At 41.0% G+C, this 21,474-nt stretch overlaps 1 protein-coding gene across 8 annotated transcripts in view; it reads left to right on the top strand.

Annotated features, from left to right (window-relative positions):
- The window catches only part of USO1 (USO1 vesicle transport factor), a 35,594-nt gene that overhangs the window by 2,015 nt on the left and 12,105 nt on the right, over positions 1–21,474 (top strand). The window contains exons 4-15 of one of the 8 annotated variants that reach the window (XM_030026361.2): positions 5,101–5,180; positions 7,426–7,437; positions 10,989–11,089; positions 13,091–13,193; positions 13,352–13,407; positions 13,838–13,958; positions 15,730–15,908; positions 16,695–16,835; positions 17,668–17,756; positions 18,498–18,652; positions 18,907–19,112; positions 19,977–19,997. In XM_030026361.2, coding sequence (XP_029882221.1) covers positions 5,101–5,180; positions 7,426–7,437; positions 10,989–11,089; positions 13,091–13,193; positions 13,352–13,407; positions 13,838–13,958; positions 15,730–15,908; positions 16,695–16,835; positions 17,668–17,756; positions 18,498–18,652; positions 18,907–19,112; positions 19,977–19,997 — 1,264 coding nt within the window. Of the gene's footprint in view, positions 1–5,100; positions 5,181–7,425; positions 7,438–10,988; positions 11,090–13,090; positions 13,194–13,351; positions 13,408–13,837; positions 13,959–15,729; positions 15,909–16,694; positions 16,836–17,667; positions 17,757–18,497; positions 18,653–18,900; positions 19,113–19,976; positions 19,998–21,474 lie in introns of all 8 variants that reach the window. The other 7 variants (XM_030026350.2, XM_030026374.2, XM_030026372.2 and 4 more) reach the window with 7 other exon arrangements.

Genomic DNA, 21,474 nt, shown 5'->3' with positions numbered 1-21,474 from the left:
CCAGATTTGAACTTTGAGAAGGGAGGCGGGGCTCTGCTGGTCTTGCCTTTCAGATGCTAACCCGAACCCTTCAGGGCTGGAACTTCAGAGCTTTTCTGTGCTTTTTGGGCTCCAGTTGTCCCTTTGGAGTTTTTGTGTGCTGGGGCTCTGTGCAGATGTCTTGTGTGACAAGTTTTGAGTTCAAAAACCAGCAAATATGTAGTTGTGGATTTGGGGTTTTTAGCTGAGAAAATGCTGATAGGCAGATTACCTACTGCATGTTTTATGGTGGACCAGTGCATCAGCTGGCCTACATGTTGTATGCTGTGCTTCATTTGAGAGAGGTCTAGTTGTAGCACCTGTGTCTGATAAGTTCAGGTATGTGTTACAGGTGGTGTGACTGCACTGTTTGGTGTCTGTGATTGCAGAGGTGAGGTGTTGGGGACTCTTTCACTTGTAGGAATACAAAGCAAAGCCAGCTCATCTGAATAATTGGTTGATAAATGAGTCGCAGGCTCAGCTGTTCCTGGTGTCCAGTGTGACTGGCATATCAAACTGAGAGGATGGTGGTGTGACAGAGGACAGTGCTGTTGTGCTGTCATTGCTGTTTCAGTGTATGCCCGTAGGTGTGATCTTTAGACCTTCGCAGTGTCCACCTGAGGTGCCCTGAAGCTTTCTGCAGAAGTGGAAAATACTCCCCTATTTTTTTTTTTGTCTTGCAGCTGCATAAGATTATTTTTAAGCAGCAGCAGCAACAGTGCAACTTCAGAGAAAACAGAAGTCAATGATTGACTCAATTTGTCTTCTCACATGTCACCGTATTCATGTGAGTGACTCACGTGTGCTGGTCCTGTACACGGACTGTGTGGCTGTGAAGTTTAAGATTATAGAAGGTCTAATTTGATTAGAAATGTGAAAGGATGAGGAGAACAGTATGCTGAAGTCAAAATCGTGACTTTTGCTTTCCTCTGTAGCTTAGCTTTAAGGAAATATGGTTCTTTAGTGATTATTAGGTTGGCCTGAAGATGGGTGACTGAGCTCCTGAGGTGAAGCTTTTTGGCCCCGAAGCTGCTGATAGTTGTTATGTTACTGACTGGAGATTTTGCACACCTATCTGCTTGTTGTGTGGGATGTACGCCTGTAGTTGCTGTGTTTTGCATGCTTCAGAATGTGAATGTAATCCCTGGGATTCCTGTCTTAGTTCCCAGTTGAGTAAAAGCAGGGCTTGCCTGGACTGTATCAGATGAGGCTTAATCTGCTCTCCAGCCTTTTTTTCAGGAATGGGGTCTTTGGGTGGAAAGAATTACAGGGGAGGAGCCAGCAGCAGGCATGGGTCTCTGAATTTGCAGAGCCAGGATGTGTGTGTGGAATGGATAGCTGGTGTACAGAGTACTGTAATGTGAGAACAGTGACAACTGCAAACACGCCTTCCTATTACGTATTTACCAAAAATTAATGCAGCAGTTCAAGATGCACAACTGTTCGATCTTCAGCAGCATTTGTGTTGCTGGAATGCATAATAGCAATATGAAAAATTGAAGCAACTTTGCTGGTAAGAGAGGACTATTTCCTAATGCAAATAACCTCCCTGTGAAATCAGTATCTAATCGAAAAGTCATTTGGCTTTAAGACCTCAACCAAGTACAATAGCACAGCTCTTTTCTGAGAATTATGTTAACTACTGTTCATGTGCTCTTGAGTAAAAAACTATGTGTCTTCCATCTCTGGTGTCTCTCCTGATTTTGGTGAATCAATTGTTCCTTCTTTTGGAATGTGAAGTGATAACCACAAGTACGTTATCAGCTCTGTAGTAGCAGTACTAGTTCTTTCCTTCCTTCCATTTGCACCCTTGTTGCTGTGTTAATCATTTACATTTCTTGCAGTGAATCGTGCTTTTCTTCAGCTTTTTGTGTTATAAGGCATGCTGGTATTTCCTTAATTCTGAAGTTGTTAGTACGAGGTGAGAAGCATTTATAGCTTTATCTCCTAACTCTAGTAGGGAAGAGGCCTGGTTTGCATGGCTGCACTGAAATGCTGAGCGCTTCTTGTGTCTTGTTCTCGTTTTTGTCCTCAGATCTTATACTGTTGCTTCAAATTATGTACAGCCTTTAACCTGGAACAGAAATACACTGCTTCTGTTTCTGAAATGAACACGTTGTTCCACTTGTTATACAGTTTACTTATAGATTGCCTTAAGCTCTGTCTCCTGCCTGAGTACTTAAAACCGGTTCTATAGAAAACTGAGTTCTTTCACTAGTTTTTCAGCTATGCACATCAGCCATCCTGGAGCCTGCTAACACTCCTGAGTCAGCTTTTAAATGTTCCAGACTCTTACACACACCACTGTTTTTATGTCATATGTTTATTTTGTAATATGAAGTAGGAACAGTGATCTAATAGAGGACTTTGCCTGACTTGCTGTCTAGATGTTGCCACATCCCATGAGGGATTATTTTGGAAAGAAATTTGGCATTGACTTCAGAACAGGCCACTACCACTCAACTGTTGGTGTGGGAAAAGGCACCAGAGCGAGAACTCAACTTGATCTTTAACTGCTTTTGTTCTATTTATACAACGAGGTTTTTAAATTTCACCGTGACAATTCAAATAGTTTGAAACCTAACATGAACCTAAGACAAAGAGTTTTCTTATTTTTGAATTGTAATATGCTTCTCATTAAAACTTTTGGAAGAGGTTGTATAAATGCCATTATCCCTTTGATAGTTTATCCATGACATGGGTTTTTATGGGGAACAAAATGCCCTCCTTTCCAGGCATGCTGTGATTGATGACGTGATGGAAACACCCTGCTTTTCCATGCTTTTCTTGACAGTATAGATGATGCTTGTTTCTATTCTGACAGTGCAATGCTGTAATTCTAGAAGAATAGGTAAAAAAGCATTTTTGAGGCACCTACCTGGGCAGGACAATACATGGGTGCCTTCACTTCCATATGGTTCTTCTCTGCTATTGTTTGTGGACTCAGAGCACTGCACTGACATCTTGGTCGAGTGCCACATAAAAGCACAACTAGCAGAGGGAAGATAGCTGAGGTGGCTTGTGTTGGATTGTTGCATTGCATAAAGGCCGCATCTTTTATGGATGCGTGACAGACTGGAAGTCTATTTCTTCACTGATTTTCACTGCAGAGCAAAAGCTGCACAGCTTCAGTCTGAACAGAATAATCGATAAAACGTTGTATGTGGCGAACAGCAGATGGTAGCGAGGCAGTGAACAACAAAGATAGGATGCTGCTCCTCATTTTGTGATGTGTTCCTCTTTAGAGGAGAAACAAGACCTGCTTTTACCACATCTACATCAAATTTGCTTATTCTTTTGTAGCTGCTGTGATTTCATTAACAAGGGAAAGGAAAAGCAAGGCTGCAGCTAGTTTTTTTTTTTTAAGTCTCCAGGAAATAATTTCTATAAGTTTTTCACATGTGGAATTGTCTCAGTTACATGAAAAGGAAACCATAGGCTTTGTAGTGTTGTGTTGAAGAACTAAAATTACAATAAAGGGAAAACATAAGCAGGCTGGAAATCTGAGCATACCTGCTGGATGAGACCATTTACATGGACTAAAAGCTTCCTTTATGTGCCCTGACTAACAGTTTGGCAGAGGAGGAGATAATTTTCTTCCCCTTTGGTTTTTACGACAGCCCAGCTTAAAAGCAGGTGGTACGAGTTGAGTGACACACTGAGGAAAAATGCATGTGTCTTGGGAGGACATAAGCATGACCAGGATTCAATTCAAAACCCATGTGAAAGAACAAACTACAGTGACACCTGATTATTTCTACCTTTTGATTTAGTGTGAGTGCTGTAAAAAGGGAGGTGAGGTGTCACTTTGACAGCCTGCTAAAGCCCTTGCTGTAGTGATAAAAGAAATGTAGCTACAGATTGCTCCATCTGTCTTCTCAAAGCTAGTGGATCACCTTGAAGCATCTCTACTTTTCTTGGTTGCAACAACTGCGGTAGGTGTGTTGTCTTTAATTTGTGGTCTAGCAGAGATAGCTGGCCTCAGTTAAGGCGTGGCTTTTAAGATTGCTAGTTAGGTTGATTTTTTTTAGCCCTCTGCTCTGAACTGGCCTAGTAGTTTCTTAAAATGCAAATTTATATTTGGTATGGAGGCCTTGCTTTGTATGCCTTGGACATCAGTGAAAGCAAATAGTGAAAAGGTTGAATGAGAGGTCTTGTTTTGACAGCATGCTCTTCTGGTGCTTGGGCAAGACATGAAAATAGCTGTGAGGTGTGTCCTCCTGCACTCTGAGGTGCCTTCCTTTGTGATGTTATGTTTTATTTGCCTTTGTTTTTTGACCAGCTGTGCTTTCCTACTTTTGTGGTTTATAAGCAACAAAGTAAGTAGCACAAATGGTTACATTCCCCCCAAAAACTCTTGGACTGGGTCTTTTTTGTAGCATAGGGTTTACGGATTGTTTAGCCGTTGTAACGCAGAAGAAATAGGTCTGTTGTAAAGCAGGACTTTTTAAGAGAAGAGTCTTGGTGTGAGCAGGTGAACTAATGCTTTGGGGTTAGACTGGCTGCCTAGCAGCTTCCTGGGGATGCTTGGAGATCAAAAACCCTTAATAACTGGGTGTAGTCCTAGTTGGTGACACGGAGGCTGGCCTGTTAGGGAGAATCTGCAGCTGTTGTCATTGCATTCACGTGGAGCACAAGCTTTTGGCCCCTGGTTCTTGCTGATGGGGTAGCGGGAAGGGTCTTTCCTGGGATGGTGCTGAAGCTTGTCTGCAGCTTCCTTGGGTGACTTTCTGGGAGGGGGTCTGAATCCTTCCCAGAGATTTCTCCTGGTATGCTTGAGAAGCAGGTTGGAAGGAGTGATTCAGGAAATGGAAGAGACGCTTACAGTGAAGCTTTCTGTGGTCATCTTGTGTCACCAGACTTTCTGGATGTGACCACCTGAGGGAATGGAACTGGGAAAAGGAGTTAGACTCTATTTGGGGACCGGACAGCTCATGGTTACATGGTATTACAAAATGTCTGTCAACATTAGTCCTTCTCACTTGATATAATGCTGCAAAGGGAAATGCTTGTGCAGAGAAGCTATGTTGTGAGAGTAGCTGGAAATACGTCATTAAAGAAAAGTGGTTCTTTCATTTGCAGTTCAGATTCTGAAATAATTGGCTATGCCTTGGACACACTCTACAATGTAATATCGAATGACCTAGAAGAGGAGGAGCAAGGTAAGCACTTGGTAGTAATAGCTGTATTAACTGTGGGGGTGCTCTCCTTGGTGGTTTTGTTCAAATTATTAACTGTAATACTCTGATTTACTAATGCGGAGACTTGCTTTATTATTGTGTAGGTATTACAACAATGGTAAAAATCTTGTTGTATGCAGCTTGCATTAAAGTAATATTGGATCTCTTATTAATTTTCAAAACTATGTTCTGTGAACAGCAGCCAGGTAGGAATGGGATAATTTGTTGTTTTTTCTAGTTTGTAAATAAAGAATCGAGTCATTCTTTGCTATTGGGAAAGGACAGTTCTGGCTGTTAATGTCAAATGGGACACTACTATCTGATGATTTAACAAGGATATTGAGAGATTAAAATCTCAGGTACCTATGATAAGGTGGTTCTATGTGAGTGAAAAACCTTCTTTTTCAGCCCTGCTGTGGCCTTTAGAAAGAGACTCTGTCCTTCCCAAGATAGTTAGATGTAGAACTAGGTACTATACAGTGAGGCTGTGAAACTCCCTGCCCCTCCTGCCTTTATTTTATTTTCGAAGACCTTTGTTGATAGGCCATCAAAACTGGTCTCAAAGGCCAGTGAAATGGTCACAGCTCTTAAAAACAACCCCATATTTCACAGAAACATCAGTACACTGAAGAAGATGACAGCAGTAACCCATGTTAGGCTTGGGCTAGAAGAATGTTCTTAAAGCTAAGTACATGAATAGGAGCCATGACTGCCCAGACTCAAGAAGAGCCAGATGCTTCTGACAAGTAAAACAGCTGTGGAGCATAACCATTTCAGGCTCTTGGGTGAATGGTGTGGAAGGCAGAACAACCTGAGTTTCCCTGTTTTTAGCACAAAAGGTGTGCCTAGAGAATGGGGATGGGATCTGCTTGAGGGCTGTGTGAGTGCTAGCTTGGGAGGAGGACTCAATCAGAGAGCGATGCTTGTCAGGTGCTGAGCTTGTGTGCCCTTGCTCTCACCACCATCACTGGGGAGAATGGAGACCAGGCACTAGTTACAGTCACGGAGGTGACTCCTAAGTAGGTGGATCTGCTAGAAAGGTCACTTAGCTGTTAAACTGAAGCAGGTTGTGTAGTAGAGCCCACTGGGGGATTCAGCTGATATTTCTGACATTTCACTTGTGCCTTGTTGCAGGTGTTGCTTGGGAAACCATTTCTGCTTGTATTTGCCAATCAGGTCCTGGCCTGATCCCTGTTTAAACTAGTAATCCAAGCCAAATGGCTGTAGACTTGCTTTCCAAGGCTATGAGAGAAAAACATAGACAACAAATAAAAAGGCTTGTAGGATATCCTTTCTGCTTTTGGTTGAATGAACATGAAAATCCACTATATCAGCTTGTCCAAAAATAAAATAACAGAGGCCTTGGGCAAGCATGAATACAGTGTGAGCGGAAGGCTACGTTTAAGGTGGCTGAATATCTGTGGGTTCATTATGTCCTGCATTTGCCACGGACCTCAAGAGTCTTTCTAGTCCTCACAGTACTTGTATCTCATTTTTTAGTTTCCATTACATGTGGTGGAGTGCGAAGGCTCCTTTGAATGGGCAAGATATGAGGTGATACTGCCGTTAGAGTTTAAGTCTCTTGTCTGCAGTATTTACCCCAAGATACTTCTTCAAAGTCTCTTTAAGTGATAAATAACCTTATGTAAAGTAGGTGAGATATCTCCAATATGAGTAAATTTTGCCAGTATGTTGGCATTACGTTGTGCAGTATGTCCTTTCACAGTGTCTTCTGCAACGAACTGTCTCGTCTTGCATAGATGCAAGTGAGTTGCAAGCAGAAATCCTTCTGTGATATGTTATTCTTAACCATCTCTCAAATTGTTGCTTTGCTTACTTGCCCTTCTTTTCCCTGTTCATCCAGTTGCCTGATCTTGATGAAAGAGGTTTTGAACAAGATCAGAGTTTTACAGTGCTGGTGAATCCATGTTCATGGTAGTGGCCTTGATTACGGACTTGACAAGAATGTTATTAGCTGTCTCCTATGAAGAGCAAAGAATTGACAAACTTGAGTTACGTATGTGCGATCACCAGTGTTCTAAGAGTATGGGGTTGTTTAGTTTGGCCACTTCCATAAGAACTACCTGAAGGAGTAATTGCTGCCATAGAAAGCTAGGATGGCTGCTTTGAAAACCTGAGCTTATGCTGCTATTGGTTGTGCTGTTTGGAAATCTATTCAACTTGTAAACCCTTCTCTTGTTTCTTTTTCTTTTATCTGCATTGACAGATGATTCTGAAGGTAAAAGAACCTTTACTTATATGAATATGGCACTTTGTATTAGGACTAGTTGCTACTTACACCCATAATGCTTGCTGCCGTTTAAAAAGGACACTGTAAAGACTTGCACCGGAGCTTAGTGAAAGCTTTTTGCGTTCTGCTTTATACATGTTCTTTGGAGCTGAAGTGTCTTCCCAATTTTATTTCTCATGTGATTTGGGCATGATGAATGCCAGCAGATCTCCAAAGATTGTAATAATGATAAATTCTTGTTTAGGATGTCATGAAAGTGTGCAGCTTCAGAACTGGTAGGATTTTAATGGGCAAAAGTTTGTGAACAGAATTTCTGTTTTCAAGAAGCCCTGAAGTTTGACACAAATGCATGCGCTGCACGTAAGCATCCTTCACAGTGTCTCTTTTAAGCAATGCATGTTCAAATACAGTGTTCGCTTCTCCTGTAAGTTACCACTAACACTATGCATGTTCTCTGTTTTTAAACTGGTTTTATCAAAATGCACTTCATCTGTTTATTTTAAGATTAAATTCCGGTTTGCGGTGCTGCTTGTTAGTGAATTGCTAGGAGCTAATCTTAATAGATGGAAGTCATTCTCTTTATTTGAGCCCTGTGAATGTGTGGATTTAAAGAGTGATTATGGGTAGAAGTCTGATTCCAAGATAGGTGGTGTATCCATGCAAGTAGAAGATGCAGTTTCACTTTGCTTGTTTCTTTCTGTCTGGCTCCTCTCTCCCTTTTAAAAAAAATTTTAGTAGAAGAAATACTGATAAGAAAAAGCCAGAGTTGGGAGGGAGACAACTTTTATTTGTCCCTTTTATAGAAGAATCCAAAACACCCTGAACTGGAGTCATGCTTTTGGAATAAATAAAAACTACAGCGAACTTACAAGAAGCTTTTTAAGTTGTGTATACTGCTCAGGTTTGGCCGAAGCACCTAGAAGTTGCGCAAGGACAAGAGTTGGAATTAGGAGGAATCCATAGTTCAAACGCGCTATTTGTAGCTGAGTTTGGGTAAAGCACAAGAAGTTTGCTCATAGCTCGTGGAAAATTCCAAGTGGAATATTTTGACTTAAGCATCTATTTAAAAGAAAATTTTAGGTCTATGGGCTTTCCTTGGTTTGCAGCAAGCTACAGCGCATGCAATCTGTGTATGATTCTCAGCTGAGTTGCCTCTTATTCTACAGTAGCAAGTGCAGCAACTGAACTTGTGTGGAGTTGGCTTACCTGGTTTATTTTCATTTATATAGACCATGAGTGACCCAGATTTGATAAGACCCTCGGCTTCAGAGGGGCTCACTATCTGACTTGTATTCTGCTAGATGCTACGAGCCTGGGCTAGACTTACTTTTGCATGCAGTCCATCCTCCCTTTTGTCATCTTTTGTTAGTATTTCCTAGTTTCTGCAGCCAAAAATTTCGAGCAGACTGGTGCTGCTTCTCTCTCCCTCTTGTAAGCTACCTACCGATAAACCTGCTTCAAGGGAGAAATACTGCTATAAGGCATTAGAGAAATGGTCAGCTACTCCCTGATGTCTGAAAGGCCAAACAAAAACCTCTTTCCTGTACTGAAAATCCTTAAAAATTAGATCTTATAAACTGATACCTTGCAGCAAATCACCATAGCCATCAGTTTGAATTGGGTTGGTTGCATTAAAATTGTTTTCTTGGCACCATATTTTTATGGTAGAGTCCTCTGATTTCTCCATTTTGCCATACCCCTAACAAGTTACAGCATTTGAAGATTGTCTGGTCTTTGGCCCTTTTTATAGCTGCTCAGTTGTTAATGGTTTGTTAGTGACTCCTTGATAAGGCTATAGATCCTGCAGTTTCAGCAGGAGGAAAAATACTTGTTTTGCCTTCATTTAACCAAATCGGACTTTTGGATTTGGTCAGAAATTCTGTGGTTTTACCATGTTTTTTTTGTGTTTTATGCTTCAAGCTGTTCCTGTGCCTGTGCTTTCATCAGGTAGCCTATCAGGGACGGTGTCGCAGTGCTGAACGTACATCTGCGTGATTTGTAGGGCAGCCTGATTTAGAAGATGAGCAGCAGTTCCTTTGCTGTGCCTCGTCAATGAAGCGTTGGACTGCCTGAACTGTGTAAAACAAAGAATAGAGCCCAGGCAGGTGGCAGCATGTTCTGTGGCATGGGAGGAGCTTGGAGGTTATGGAGAGAGAAAGCAGAAAAGCAGCAAGCTGTTAGGGGATGTGTGGGGAGAAGTTTTATAGGGAGAAGGGTGTTTGGCTGGAGCTGCTATGAGTGGATGTGTCCTGTGTATTGCTCCCCTAACAGTTAATTTGTGTTCACTGGCTTTCTGCGCTGTTGTGAGAAGCCTTGTGTAAACACAACCAAGCAGAGAACCAACCTATTTTTTTAACTCGGTGAGCCTCTTTTCATATGGGGTGGCCACTGCTGTCATGTGCAACTGAATTCCTACCCCGATTGAGTGGGACTGGATTTGAACTACTGCTAAGCAGCTGAAAAGCTGAGGTCTCAGAAATCATACTGGACTCGAATGAAATGTCTTCTCTTCGTGTCCAAAATGAAAGTATAATAAAAAACTCCCTTTGAATTAGAATTGTGCCTCCTCAATTTTGCAACTGAAATTGCTTAACTATGCCAACGAGTAGCACCTTCATATGATTGTTTTGTGAAATAGCTTTGTAAATTGTCACTCAGCCTATAAAAATAGCAGCAGTGCCGAGATGCAGTTAGCATGTTTTCTGTTTTGTGGGATACTTCTGCATTTGAGTTTTGTTTGTGCAACAATGATGCATGAAATAATTGTGTAAGATGAAATTCATATGCTACCCCAATTCTACACAGGTGAAGAGTAAATAACAGAATGGTACTTGATTTCCCTTGCGAAATCAATTCGGATTCCAAGACTTGAGAGGTTTTGATGCTCGTGTTTCAAACTTACTCTCCTGATGTTTAGGTGTTTTCTATTGCTAAACCAAAATAAATAAAGGAGGTGTTTGAACCATTTAGCTTTAGATAGTTGATATTCCCCACCGCTTGCTTCATGCCTGTTGGTATGAAATGTGCTTTGCTTTTGCACATTAGTGAATGGTCCTTATGAGCAACTGCTCTACCGGATCAGTTCAGCTGCATGTGAACATAGCCACTTGGAGGCTTTCTGCTCCTCCTCTGCTGGGAGGGTTCTCTTCTCTCTGAATTCTCTGCTGACTTAAGCGTGTGGTTGGTTATATTTGTAACGGGCAACTGTGTGGGTGAGAACTGTGAATCTTGTTGGATATGATACATTGAAATAGGATTTTTTTTTCTTTTAATGCTGAAATGAGTTTTAGTAGATTTTTTTTGTTCCCTACTGTTTTTAAAACAAAACACCTCTCAAGAAAAGTTCTGTTTAGAATAATGTAGCTTTTGTATTTTGTGCAAAGCTTGTGTTAGTGGTTTTTTTTGGTGATAATTAACAGTATAGTAGTGACTCTAAAACTTCTTGTCACCCATGGCCCTATTTTAGTAAGAATCAAAATCACAACTACCTGAAGTTCTTCCAATCATGTGTTCTAATAAATTTTTTTTTACTATTACAGAAGAAAACTTACCAAAACAAGTTGATGATTTGGGAAGTCAGTTCACAGAGATTTTCATTAAACAGCAAGAAAATGTCACACTCTTGTTGACTCTTGTGGAGGTGAGTAGCAGTATCGTACTTGGAATACTGAGGGATATGTAGTGCTGCACAGGGAGGTTATCTTAATGGGTAGAGCTATGCTTTTGTCTTTGTAGTGCGGCCTATGCCGAATGTGAGGTGTTCTTAGACATAGTGAATGTGGGGTTGGAGGTGAGTGAATACTATGAACTGGAGGAATGCCGTTAGTGCAGCTTTTAAAGCAGAGTAGCATCAAAAGGGTTTTAGATATTTGATTAGAAACAGTAAACAGTGTTGCTCTATGAACAGCAACTCTAGTCACTTGTGCAAGGATAATTTTCCAGATGATAATTAAATGATAATGAGATAGTAATGTCTGTTGAGATGTAGTTCAACTAGAAAGGGTGACTGCTTTCCATCAGCATGATGCGTTTAACTCATTTTCCAATGGTTTTATCCTCAAGAAATGCCTTTTTATTTGTGTTTCCAAACCAAGAATATGATTGTGCTTGAGAGAAGAAGAGCAACATGAATCTCTTTTTTTCTTTTTCTTTGTAGTCCATTTTCAGTAAAAACATGATTTTCTACTCTTCCCTTATGGAACTTAAGTCATTGCTTTCAGCAGCATGAAACATTTGTTAGTGCATCTGAGGCTTAATCCCCGAGTGCTGAGTTTCGGCCTCAGTAGATAGAAGTGCAAATTGGGAGCACAGTTTTGTAGACTATGGTTAGTGAGTTACTAAAATTATCTTTCTAAAACTTCTGTTTGTGCCTGACAGTCCTATAGAACTACCTAGTGAGTGTGAAAGGTTGGCTTATAAATATAATCCTGAGATGCATAAATGCATTGGATATTTTAGGAAAATCCAGAATATACTTGATTGATCTATCTGTTATGTGTTAGACTAGGGCCTTACTCTGCAGCAGAGTTCTGTTGATTTTATTGATCCTAATCTGAGATCTGCAAGTTCAAAACAGCAAGCACCTGTCCTAAAGTTAGGTGAAACCCATAGGTGGAGCTGTGTGACTGTTGAAACTAGCTTGGTGTGCAATTGCCCACAGAAGTGTCATTTGATAAAAACGTACATAGCATTGTGCAGAGCTGGAAGCTTGCAATGTCTAAGTTATCTGTTCTTTTTCTCTGCAGATGCCTTAGTTCAGCATCCTTTTTGCTAGCAATATCTTGCCATTCAAGGTTTGTCCTGTACAAGAGTCAGTTTTAGAAAAAGCTTTATAAACCACCTAGCTTGCTTGGTGAGATGCTTAGGAAATGGATTAGCTATCACCTCTTTTATGCAGCAAGTAGAGTGGAGATGTTTATCTTGGCCAGTGTCTGGGAGAGGCAGTGTGCTGAGGGAAGGATGACACACACTCAGTTTTCACTTGTAACTAGGAACAGGGTTAAAATAAGACTGCTTGGCCAAATTAGTGGCCTACTGGCTTACTTCAAGGTGATGCTTTAAAACCAGCAGGATTAGAAGTAGAGAAGGCTCTGTAAGGTGACTCAGTTGAGATGTGGGTCCAGGCGTCAGCTGTTGAATGAGTTTGAGCTGACCTGGGGGGCCCAAAGGTTTGTTGTGGTTGGTCAAGTCTGTCCATGGACTCATTAGTTCTTGAGCTTTCTCTTGCTGACAAGACCCAATTTTAACAGAGAAGCTGCTGTTACTGTTTGAGAATAGGAAGAAGATACAGAATGCCTTGCTTTTCTTTCCCTTTTGGATTTCTGGGTAATATGGGCTGACCTTTGGAGGATCGGACTGACTGCTTTTTAGAAAGAAGAAATAGCTAGGAAAGCTGCCCCAGAGGAGAGGGAGGAAAGGAAGCTGCTGGGAGTTCACATTGTTGATAATAAAACAGAAAGAAGCACGGAATAGGATAGATTTTGCCTTGCTGGCCACCTGCTGTAATAAGATGGATGAAGAAAGAAATAGACAGGAGATGAAATTCCTTATCCGTTTGGTGTCTATTCATAACTGGTGTCTGGAACAGAAAGTTGAATACTGAGGAATTTATTACTTATTGTAATCCTCTCCATCTTTGCAGGAATTTGATTTCCATGTTCGTTGGCCTGGAGTGAAACTACTTACATCTCTTTTAAAGCAGCAAGGACCTCAAGTGCAGCAGATAATTCTTGTCAGCCCTATGGGTAAGTGGCTGAGTTATTGCTGATAAACTTGAAGCTGGAAGCTCAGCAAACATCAGTGCAGAGGGGTATGGGAGTGCGGATCAAGGTGTTTTAAAGGCCTCCAGCACCAAAAAACTCCACCTTTTTTTATGGTCTTTAATTTAATGTTTTTCTTGCAGGTGTTTCCAGACTCATGGATTTACTAGCAGACTCTAGGGAGGTTATACGAAATGATGTAAGTATAGAAGAAAGGCAGTTCATCCTCTTAATAAATAGTAACTGTCAATTGAATTGCTGTTCTTTCTCTTGGCCTTTGGTCAGGTTCACTTCCACTCTTTACTCATCAGATGCCAAAATGCTCTAATTACTTACTACAGAAGAGATGAGGTGCTTTACAAGTTCCCTCTTTATTCTGTATAGCCACTTAGCATTTTTTTTAATGGTACTGTGCTTCTATTTTGAAGTGCGGTGAGGCGTGAGGGAACTATTGCATGGTGTTTATGGTGCGTTTTGTTAGATGTGCTGAGTTGCAGGGCGTGTAGTTCTGTCCTGTGATTCTGGCCAAGGATTATGCTGCTGATGCAGCATCCTTCCAAGAGCTGTGACTTGTGAAAAGCAATGTAGTTCTAGTAAAACTAAGTTTAATTTCTTCTCTCCTCTGCAAGGGAGTCTTGTTGTTACAGCAATTGACAAAAAGTAATGCAGCCATACAAAAGATTGTTGCCTTTGAAAATGCCTTTGAGAGACTTCTGGATATCATAACGGAAGAAGGAAACAGCGATGGAGGTACAGTTAAGTCTAAGACTTACTCATCATCTTGTGCTTCTGCACAAGCTCTTAGGTGACAGTGTTTACGGTCTGATGTTAGTATGTACATGGAAGCTACGTCAGTGGGTAGAAGGATCAAAACATGCTGCCTGGTTGTAACAAAACAAGCAAAAAAAGACTGAGCAAGTGGGCGGGGTTTCAGCATCTTTTGAAAACTAGTCTTGAGGTACTTAGTTAAAATATCAGTTAATTTCTCTGAGCATGTGTACATGAGTTTCTGTGTTCCTGTTTGGCTTAGGTCTGTGAATGCATATACTTAAAATGGCAGTGTCAGATATGCATATGCTGCATTTGTCACTTACGGAATTAAGTGTCTGCATTCCTCCTGCAAGATCCTTGGATGCTTGGAGTGGCTGGAAGTAACAGCTTGCTGAGTTTCTTCAGCCTCACTAGTAACTTCAGTTTTCTGGTCAGCTCCTTGCCAAATCATTTACCTGTTGTGGGGGGGAAAAAAGAGATTAAAAAAATGAGCAAAAATGATGCAGCATGTAGGTGCTCGCTCTTTTTTTTTTTTTTTTATTTTAAATTAGCAACACATTAGGAGTTTACCACCAGTTGTAATTTGCTACAGGATCTATTTCAGTAACAAGACAGGTTGCTGTTCCATGACCTTTCTGTGGGCTGCAGGAGCAGTTAATGCTTCTCTCCCATCTGTATTATTCCAGGTATGTTGGCATGGAAGGATTAAGCAAACCTTTGATTCAAAGCTGCTATTTTTAGGCAGTTAATAATTTTAGGAGACTTGGTATGTAAATTCCTAAGTGCAAAGAGTTCTCTGCCTCCCCCGTCCTATGTGTCCATTCCTCCTGTCTTGCAGCCCTGCCAAGGGCTGGATTACCAGCTGTGGCTCTGCAGCAGGAGTGGGAAGCGGGAAATGTGACAGCTGGTCTCTCTTTGTTCTCCCACTCCCAAGTCTGGCACTGCCTGTGTGTTTTCCCAAGTGCAAGGAGTAAGTCTTTATCCTTTCTGTCAAGTCCAGATTTGGAGGCATCCCAGCAGTACCAGAAGCAGGATGCCTTTATTCGTGTTGTCTCATTTTCTCTTCACAGAGTACATAGTTGATTAGCATCTATAGTACTTTTTCAGTACAGGTAAAACCTGGGGCGGGAAGCTGCTGCAACTCTAAGGAGTTGAGTTTGAATTGGCTCATTGTAAGGGCTATTTCAAAGAACTGCTTCTCCACCAAAATAACCCCCAAAGTTCCTTTGAAACGAGCTGAAGATGTAGCCAGCGATTAAAGAGAATGAATGTGTAATCCAGTAAGAATTGCTGCTTTTGCCTCGTGATGCAGTTCAAGAGGAACTTCATTTTAGTGCTTACAATACAAAGAGACAGTACTGTAGCCTGACTCTGAAGTAGGTATATGTCAAGACAGAAAGTGGTTGTGAGGCTTCGTTTGAAGTTCTTCCCATTCCTACCCAATTAACTCATACAGACTGTATATTCTTTGGAAATAATGTTTTTGTTTCAGACTTGTGGAATGAACACAATTATGGTTTCCTTGGAAATATGCTGGTCATCAACATCGATGACCTTAATTTAGAGTGATCTTTGATTATTTTTTTTCATGCATGAAGTTCACAGTTCTGGATCCAAATCTAATCTTTAAGAAAGAAGAGTTCAGAAGTGTGAGCTCTGTTCCATCTAGAACATACTTAGTGCATGGAGAAGCTAGTTAGTTTTCTCTGTGTTGTCTTTTGATTAATCTTTTGGGGTTCTGTCTCACCAGGAATAGTAGTGGAAGACTGTCTCCTCTTATTACAAAACTTGTTGAAGAATAATAATTCCAATCAGAATTTCTTCAAAGAAGGTTCATATATTCAGCGTATGAAGCCTTGGTTTGAAGTTGGAGATGACAATTGCGGGTGGTCTGCACAGAAAGTAACTAATCTTCATCTAATGCTGCAGGTAAAACACTTCATCTAACTCCTAAGTACCGATGTCAACGCTTTTTCAGCAGTCTTGCAATGCAGAGTAAGTGTAATGTAACAGTTAACTGCAAAATCCCTGTGTTGTCTTTAGGTCAGAATTGGCTACCAACCTTCATGAGATGTACTGCTTTGAGCACAAATACTGTTGCCAAATTGTGACTTTGTAATGGCTGGCATATTGTTTAACTTCATGTCGTGTAACTTAAGATGCAACAATGATTTGGGCCAAAATATGTTATTGGGGTGTTCTATTTAAAGATCCTCCTGTATGAATTCATGTATGGCTGTGGTGCATTAACCGAGTTCCAAGAGCTGCCTTCGCTATGGATTTATAATTATCAATTGTTGGGCATCTTCCTTTCTGCTCACCCCTCCAAAAAATGTATTAAGGTTTTCCTGTTCAGTGGCACTTTGTGTGGAATCTGAACAATAATGATAAAGGTAGTTTCTCACTTTGTGAAATGGCGTTCTGACAAATGGCGAGTCAAATAACAGCATAGGTACAGCTTGACTTCTCATCACGTAGTTGCAAAATTTGCAATGGAGTAAGATATTTCAAGATTGTAGAGGGTTTCACCTAACTCAAAATCAAATGGTCATATGTAGTAATGAGATGAACATGCTGTTTAAGTATTCCCTTTTATCTCCATTTTTAGCAGCAATTCTTTTTCATGGGTAAACTTCAAATGGGTAAATTCATTTCGTTTTGCATTTGAGAAAGTCTCGGGCTCTTTTCACATAGAAACGTTTCTTTTTTTTCTAGCTTGTGCGGGTACTCGTGTCTCCCACAAATCCTCCTGGTGCTACCAGCAGTTGTCAGAAGGCAATGTTTCACTGTGGGTTGTTACAGCAGCTCTGCACAATCCTGATGGCAACTGGAGTTCCTGCTGATATCCTGACAGAAGTAAGAGGGAGCTCATAGATGTAGGAATGAGGGCAACTAAATGGGTGAAAGCAGGCGTCTACAGGGATAACGGTTGCTGCAGAGACAACCTGAAATTATAGTATTTGCTACGAAAGTATTTCAGATGTCAGAGATGTGAGGTTCCTGTATGGGCAGCATAAATGTAAGGTAGACTTTTACATAATATTCTGCAACCAGAAAGTATTCAGATTGGCTTTTTTTTTCCTGTTGGATTTCAGCATATCCCAGAGTGGCTTAATTGATTCTTCTTTTTCCCCTGTTTTGGGGGTGGGTTCTTTTGTTGTTTTTTTTTCTTTTGAGAGAGTGTAGAAGTATTCTGACTCGGCGTATTTCCAATGATGAGGGATTACTAGCTTCTTAGAAAGCCCTGTCAGCAGTGTAGGAGGAGGTGTTTTTTCCCTTGATAAAATGATGTGCTTTAAGTGTAGACTTGTTCCTTTGGCGTGGCCTCCATTCCAGTTTTTTTATCTCTTAAAAGGTTCACCTTTTAACTTCTGTAAAATGTCCATTTTAACTGGCTGCCATAGCAAAACCCATCTGACATAGAAAATGAAGTTGGAGGTAACTGGGTACGATAGAGCTGTCTGAGCTTTCTGTCCCTTAACTTTTGCTCAATATGCTTCGCAGCTGTTTGTTGTTTGTGTTTTATTTGAAATGGTTTTACTGAATAAATCTCTGTGCTGAGACTTGGTATGTGTTTTTTTGATACAGAGCTGTCAGGGTTATCTTGACTAATTTTGAGTAATCTAGGTAGGAAATTATGGCTCACATTTAATTATCCATTTAATTTTTTTCTCTGCCTTTTCTCTAGACCATTAATACTGTATCAGAAGTCATTCGAGGATGCCAGATGAATCAAGACTACTTTGCCTCTGTAAATGCACCTTCTAATCCACCAAGGTAGAGGAAGAAAAGTGTTTAACTGTGTTAGGTAATGATGTATTGGTATGGGCAATGGCAGTCTAATCCAAAGGATTGTTTAAATTCAGAGTTTGTAGTTATGATACAGAGGAACAGCTTCAAGTTCACATTGGGTCTGTTAGATACAGCATGAAGGTGTTGGGTGTGTTTCCACAGAGATGAGGCCTAGAACTGATTTTATTTATGGTACCTGAAAAGTGAATGAGCAATAGCTGTGAAAGTCCTAGATGGGGACAAGCTGCCACTGTCAGCCAGAGGACAGTCTACAAAACAATTTAGAGGCTAGGAAAATAGGCAATTGATATTTACTCAGACTGGGGAACAGCAAGTATTAGCTTAATGAGATCTTAATCTTGAGTATGAGGGTGTGGGTAGAAAAAGCATTCTGTATTACAAGTTGTTAGCGGCCTTAAGAGGCATCTTTTCCAGTATTACTGAAGCTAGCAGGGAGCAGCAGGGGACTCAATGTGAAATAAAAATATTGCAGAGGAATGCTAGCTCATTGCAGTCATGTATAATGAACCTACTGTTTTGTGTTTTAACTAACTGAAAAACTTTGGTATTAAAATGAAAGGTTTTACTCCAATGTTTGAAATGGTAATAGATGGAGTAGGCAACAGTCTCTTTCCTCACCTGGAGAACACGCTCCACATTGTGTATTTGCGGCTGTCTTCATTCACAACTTAGTCCTAATGGTTTTTCTTTTTCCTTTTCAAACAGGCCTGCAATTGTAGTACTCCTCATGTCCATGGTAAATGAAAGGCAGCCTTTTGTGCTACGTTGTGCTGTTCTCTATTGTTTCCAGTGCTTTTTATACAAAAACCAAAAAGGACAAGGAGAAATCGTTTCAACGCTTCTGCCATCTACTATTGACGGTATGCAAAGCTAAAGTCTGCAGTGAGTTGTGAGTTAGCACAAATGTTTAATGCATCAGCTGATGTCTTTTGCAAAATCGTTTACCTGCCACTATGTCTGATACAAGCAAGATGATTTGGCTTACGATTTCTCTGAAATGTCACTAGTTTCCCTTTTCCGGGTTTTAACTGTATTTTGAGGTCTTAAATATTTTGCCAGTTTTGTGGCGTGTTTTAATCTCACTTGTACCTCTTGGCCATTCTGGTAGCTACAGGTAACTCTGTGTCAGCTGGTCAGCTGCTCTGTGGGGGCCTCTTTTCCACGGACTCTCTCTCAAACTGGTGTGCCGCTGTGGCCCTGGCCCACGCATTACAGGAAAATGCCACTCTGAAAGAACAGCTCCTGAGAGTTCAGCTAGCGACGAGCATCGGCAACCCACCAGTGTCGCTGCTGCAACAGTGCACCAACATCCTCTCGCAGGTATGGTACTGACTGCCCCCCGCTTTGGGTTAAAACTCTGGGTATCCAGTAAGAATGCTGTTCTTGCGCAGGTGCATCGCAGGAAGACGTAAGTGTTAACTTAATGAGAAGGAGCATTATCTCTCTCTTGCAGACGGTTTTTAAGCTTTGCTGAAAGCACTCCATGCTTCAGGGGGAGGAGAAAAGCAGCAAATCTTGCTTTTTCATCAGCGATTGCTGCTTGATGTTGCCTACTCTCAGTAGGCAGAGGGTCCTAAAGCATCTAGACCTTAAACTTGGTTTAAAAGACAAGGCAAATGGGCAGGATCCCCAGTCATGTTTTGCTGCTGAAGCAGCGCCTAGTTAGTATTTAACCTGTATTTAACTGCTACCTTGAAATGTCTTGGAAATACCAGGCTCTTGTGTATTTATTATTTTTCTTTTTGCTATTCAAAGCTAAAAGCTTTTTAGAATATGCTCAATGTGTTAACATCTGGTTCTGCAAATGACGAGTGAACTTCACTTCCTAGCCCACACTTCCTTGTGACGTTCACTTCTGTTACGCATACTTTTTTCCCAAATGGCCGTAGTAATAAGGAGCTAGTTAGCTCTGGCAGCATTTAGACTTTCCTGCAATTGAGAATAATGGCAGAATGCTGGAATTTCAAACTTGTTCATGTGACTTTCTTTACCTGCTTTACCTGAAAATGGATGGTTCTCTTTTTTTATCCTTTTCCTGGCATTTTTGTCTAAGGTAAATTTGAGTCAGTAGAACTGCTTGTGGCTATTTAGCCTTAAATGATACAAGGGACTCAAACTTTGGGGAGATGTTTCTGAAATGTGTTCCACTTCAAGGTTCTCAAGTAATATGTGTGTAACTTGCAGGGCGATAAGATCGACAGACGGGTATGTATGTTTTGGCACAGCTTCGGCATTTCCTTGCCAAAAGCAGGCCTTTTCCTTTTGTCTTGGGTCTTGCTGGGGAGGTTTTCTTTAACTGCTTTTTGACGTGTTTCCACTTACAGCTTTGTGATGCAGTTGGGTTTGGGATTTTCCTAGCATAATAAGCTCTTTCTGTGTCTCCAGGGGATTCTCTGGGGGTGCTCCACAAAACTATGGGATAAAGATCTTGGGTAGCATGGGTGCTTTCTTTCCAGTGGGGCAGACTCATTCGCCATCTGCTCACCTAACAGATGCGCTTTCTTGTAAGAAAAGTTAAAACTGTTAGAAATGCTGTTTTCTCGGACTGGCCTGTAGCAAACAGCTGGTACAATGTGAAGTGGGAACATACTGCTGATTTCCTGACTGCTAAAAGAAAAACTGTTTAATTTGCCTTCTGGCCACTTTGTACGTTCTACTTTCTAGCAGAAGTTTTAACCTTGGAGCTACTGGTTGTGAAAAGCAGGGATCTCATTACTAGCATATGACCCCTGATGTGAGTTGTTTGACTTTCAGGCTGTGTTACTTTAAAGCACTGCTAAGTTGCTTATCAGTGGCAGAAAAAACAATTCTGAAATATTGTTGCTGTGGAATTGTCTGTTTTATTTACCACATTTATCACAGTTGTCTTGAGGGGTGGGGTTGTATTGTTACCAGCCCTGAATTGTGGAACAGCAGCCATGGAGAGCTGTCATCTATTCCAGTAGGTGTTATCATGGTGTGTCTAGAAAATAGTGGTGTGGGGTTTTTTTGTTAGAGAGGGTGTTCTGGACTGTGTGGAAACCCTTAGGCAGAACATGTTAATTTGGCTTCGGAATAGCATGCAGCACTTCAGAATAAGCATGGTTTGCCACTGCTTCCAGCAGATAAGGTGTGCTGTAAATGCCGGGTCGCACAAGCAAAAGCAACTTCGGGTTTCTAGCAAGATAAGTGACACTTATACCAGTGTTCTTTTAAGAAGCATGAGGTGTTCCAATGTGCTTGTAGGGCAAGGCTGCCAGTTACAGCTGTTATTCCCAGTGCGTATGAACTGGCTAATAGTGTTGGGACAGTAAGAGCCAGTATTTGTAAATGTAAGTGAGGGGAAAAGGGTTTCCAGTGTTGCTTGTTTGTTCTGTTTGAAGCAGGCTTTTTTTTTTTTTTTTTTTTTGTTCAGCTAGGGGACAACTGATCTTTTGACAAGGAGTAACTTGGCATGACTGCTGTCTTTGTGCAGATAATGGGTGCCATAGCAGTTTTGTCAGTAATTACTGAGTCTGAACTTTTAACTTGGACTGATACTGGTTGCTCCAAGTAACTTTTGTCTATCCCAGAAGGGTAAAAGCAGTGTTGCATGGGTGGTTACTGGGGGATTAAATGTAGACCGTCAGCAATTAAACTGGTTAAGTGTAGCAAAGTCAGGCATTTGTAGAAATTGGAGCTTGGTGGAGTTGGTCAAGCCAAG

Source organism: Aquila chrysaetos, chromosome 1 (genome assembly GCF_900496995.4).
Source record: "Aquila chrysaetos chrysaetos chromosome 1, bAquChr1.4, whole genome shotgun sequence".
Classification (NCBI taxonomy): domain Eukaryota; kingdom Metazoa; phylum Chordata; class Aves; order Accipitriformes; family Accipitridae; genus Aquila; species Aquila chrysaetos.
The sequence above is the reverse complement of the archived record's forward strand: the minus strand, read 5'-3'. Positions and strand labels throughout refer to the sequence as shown.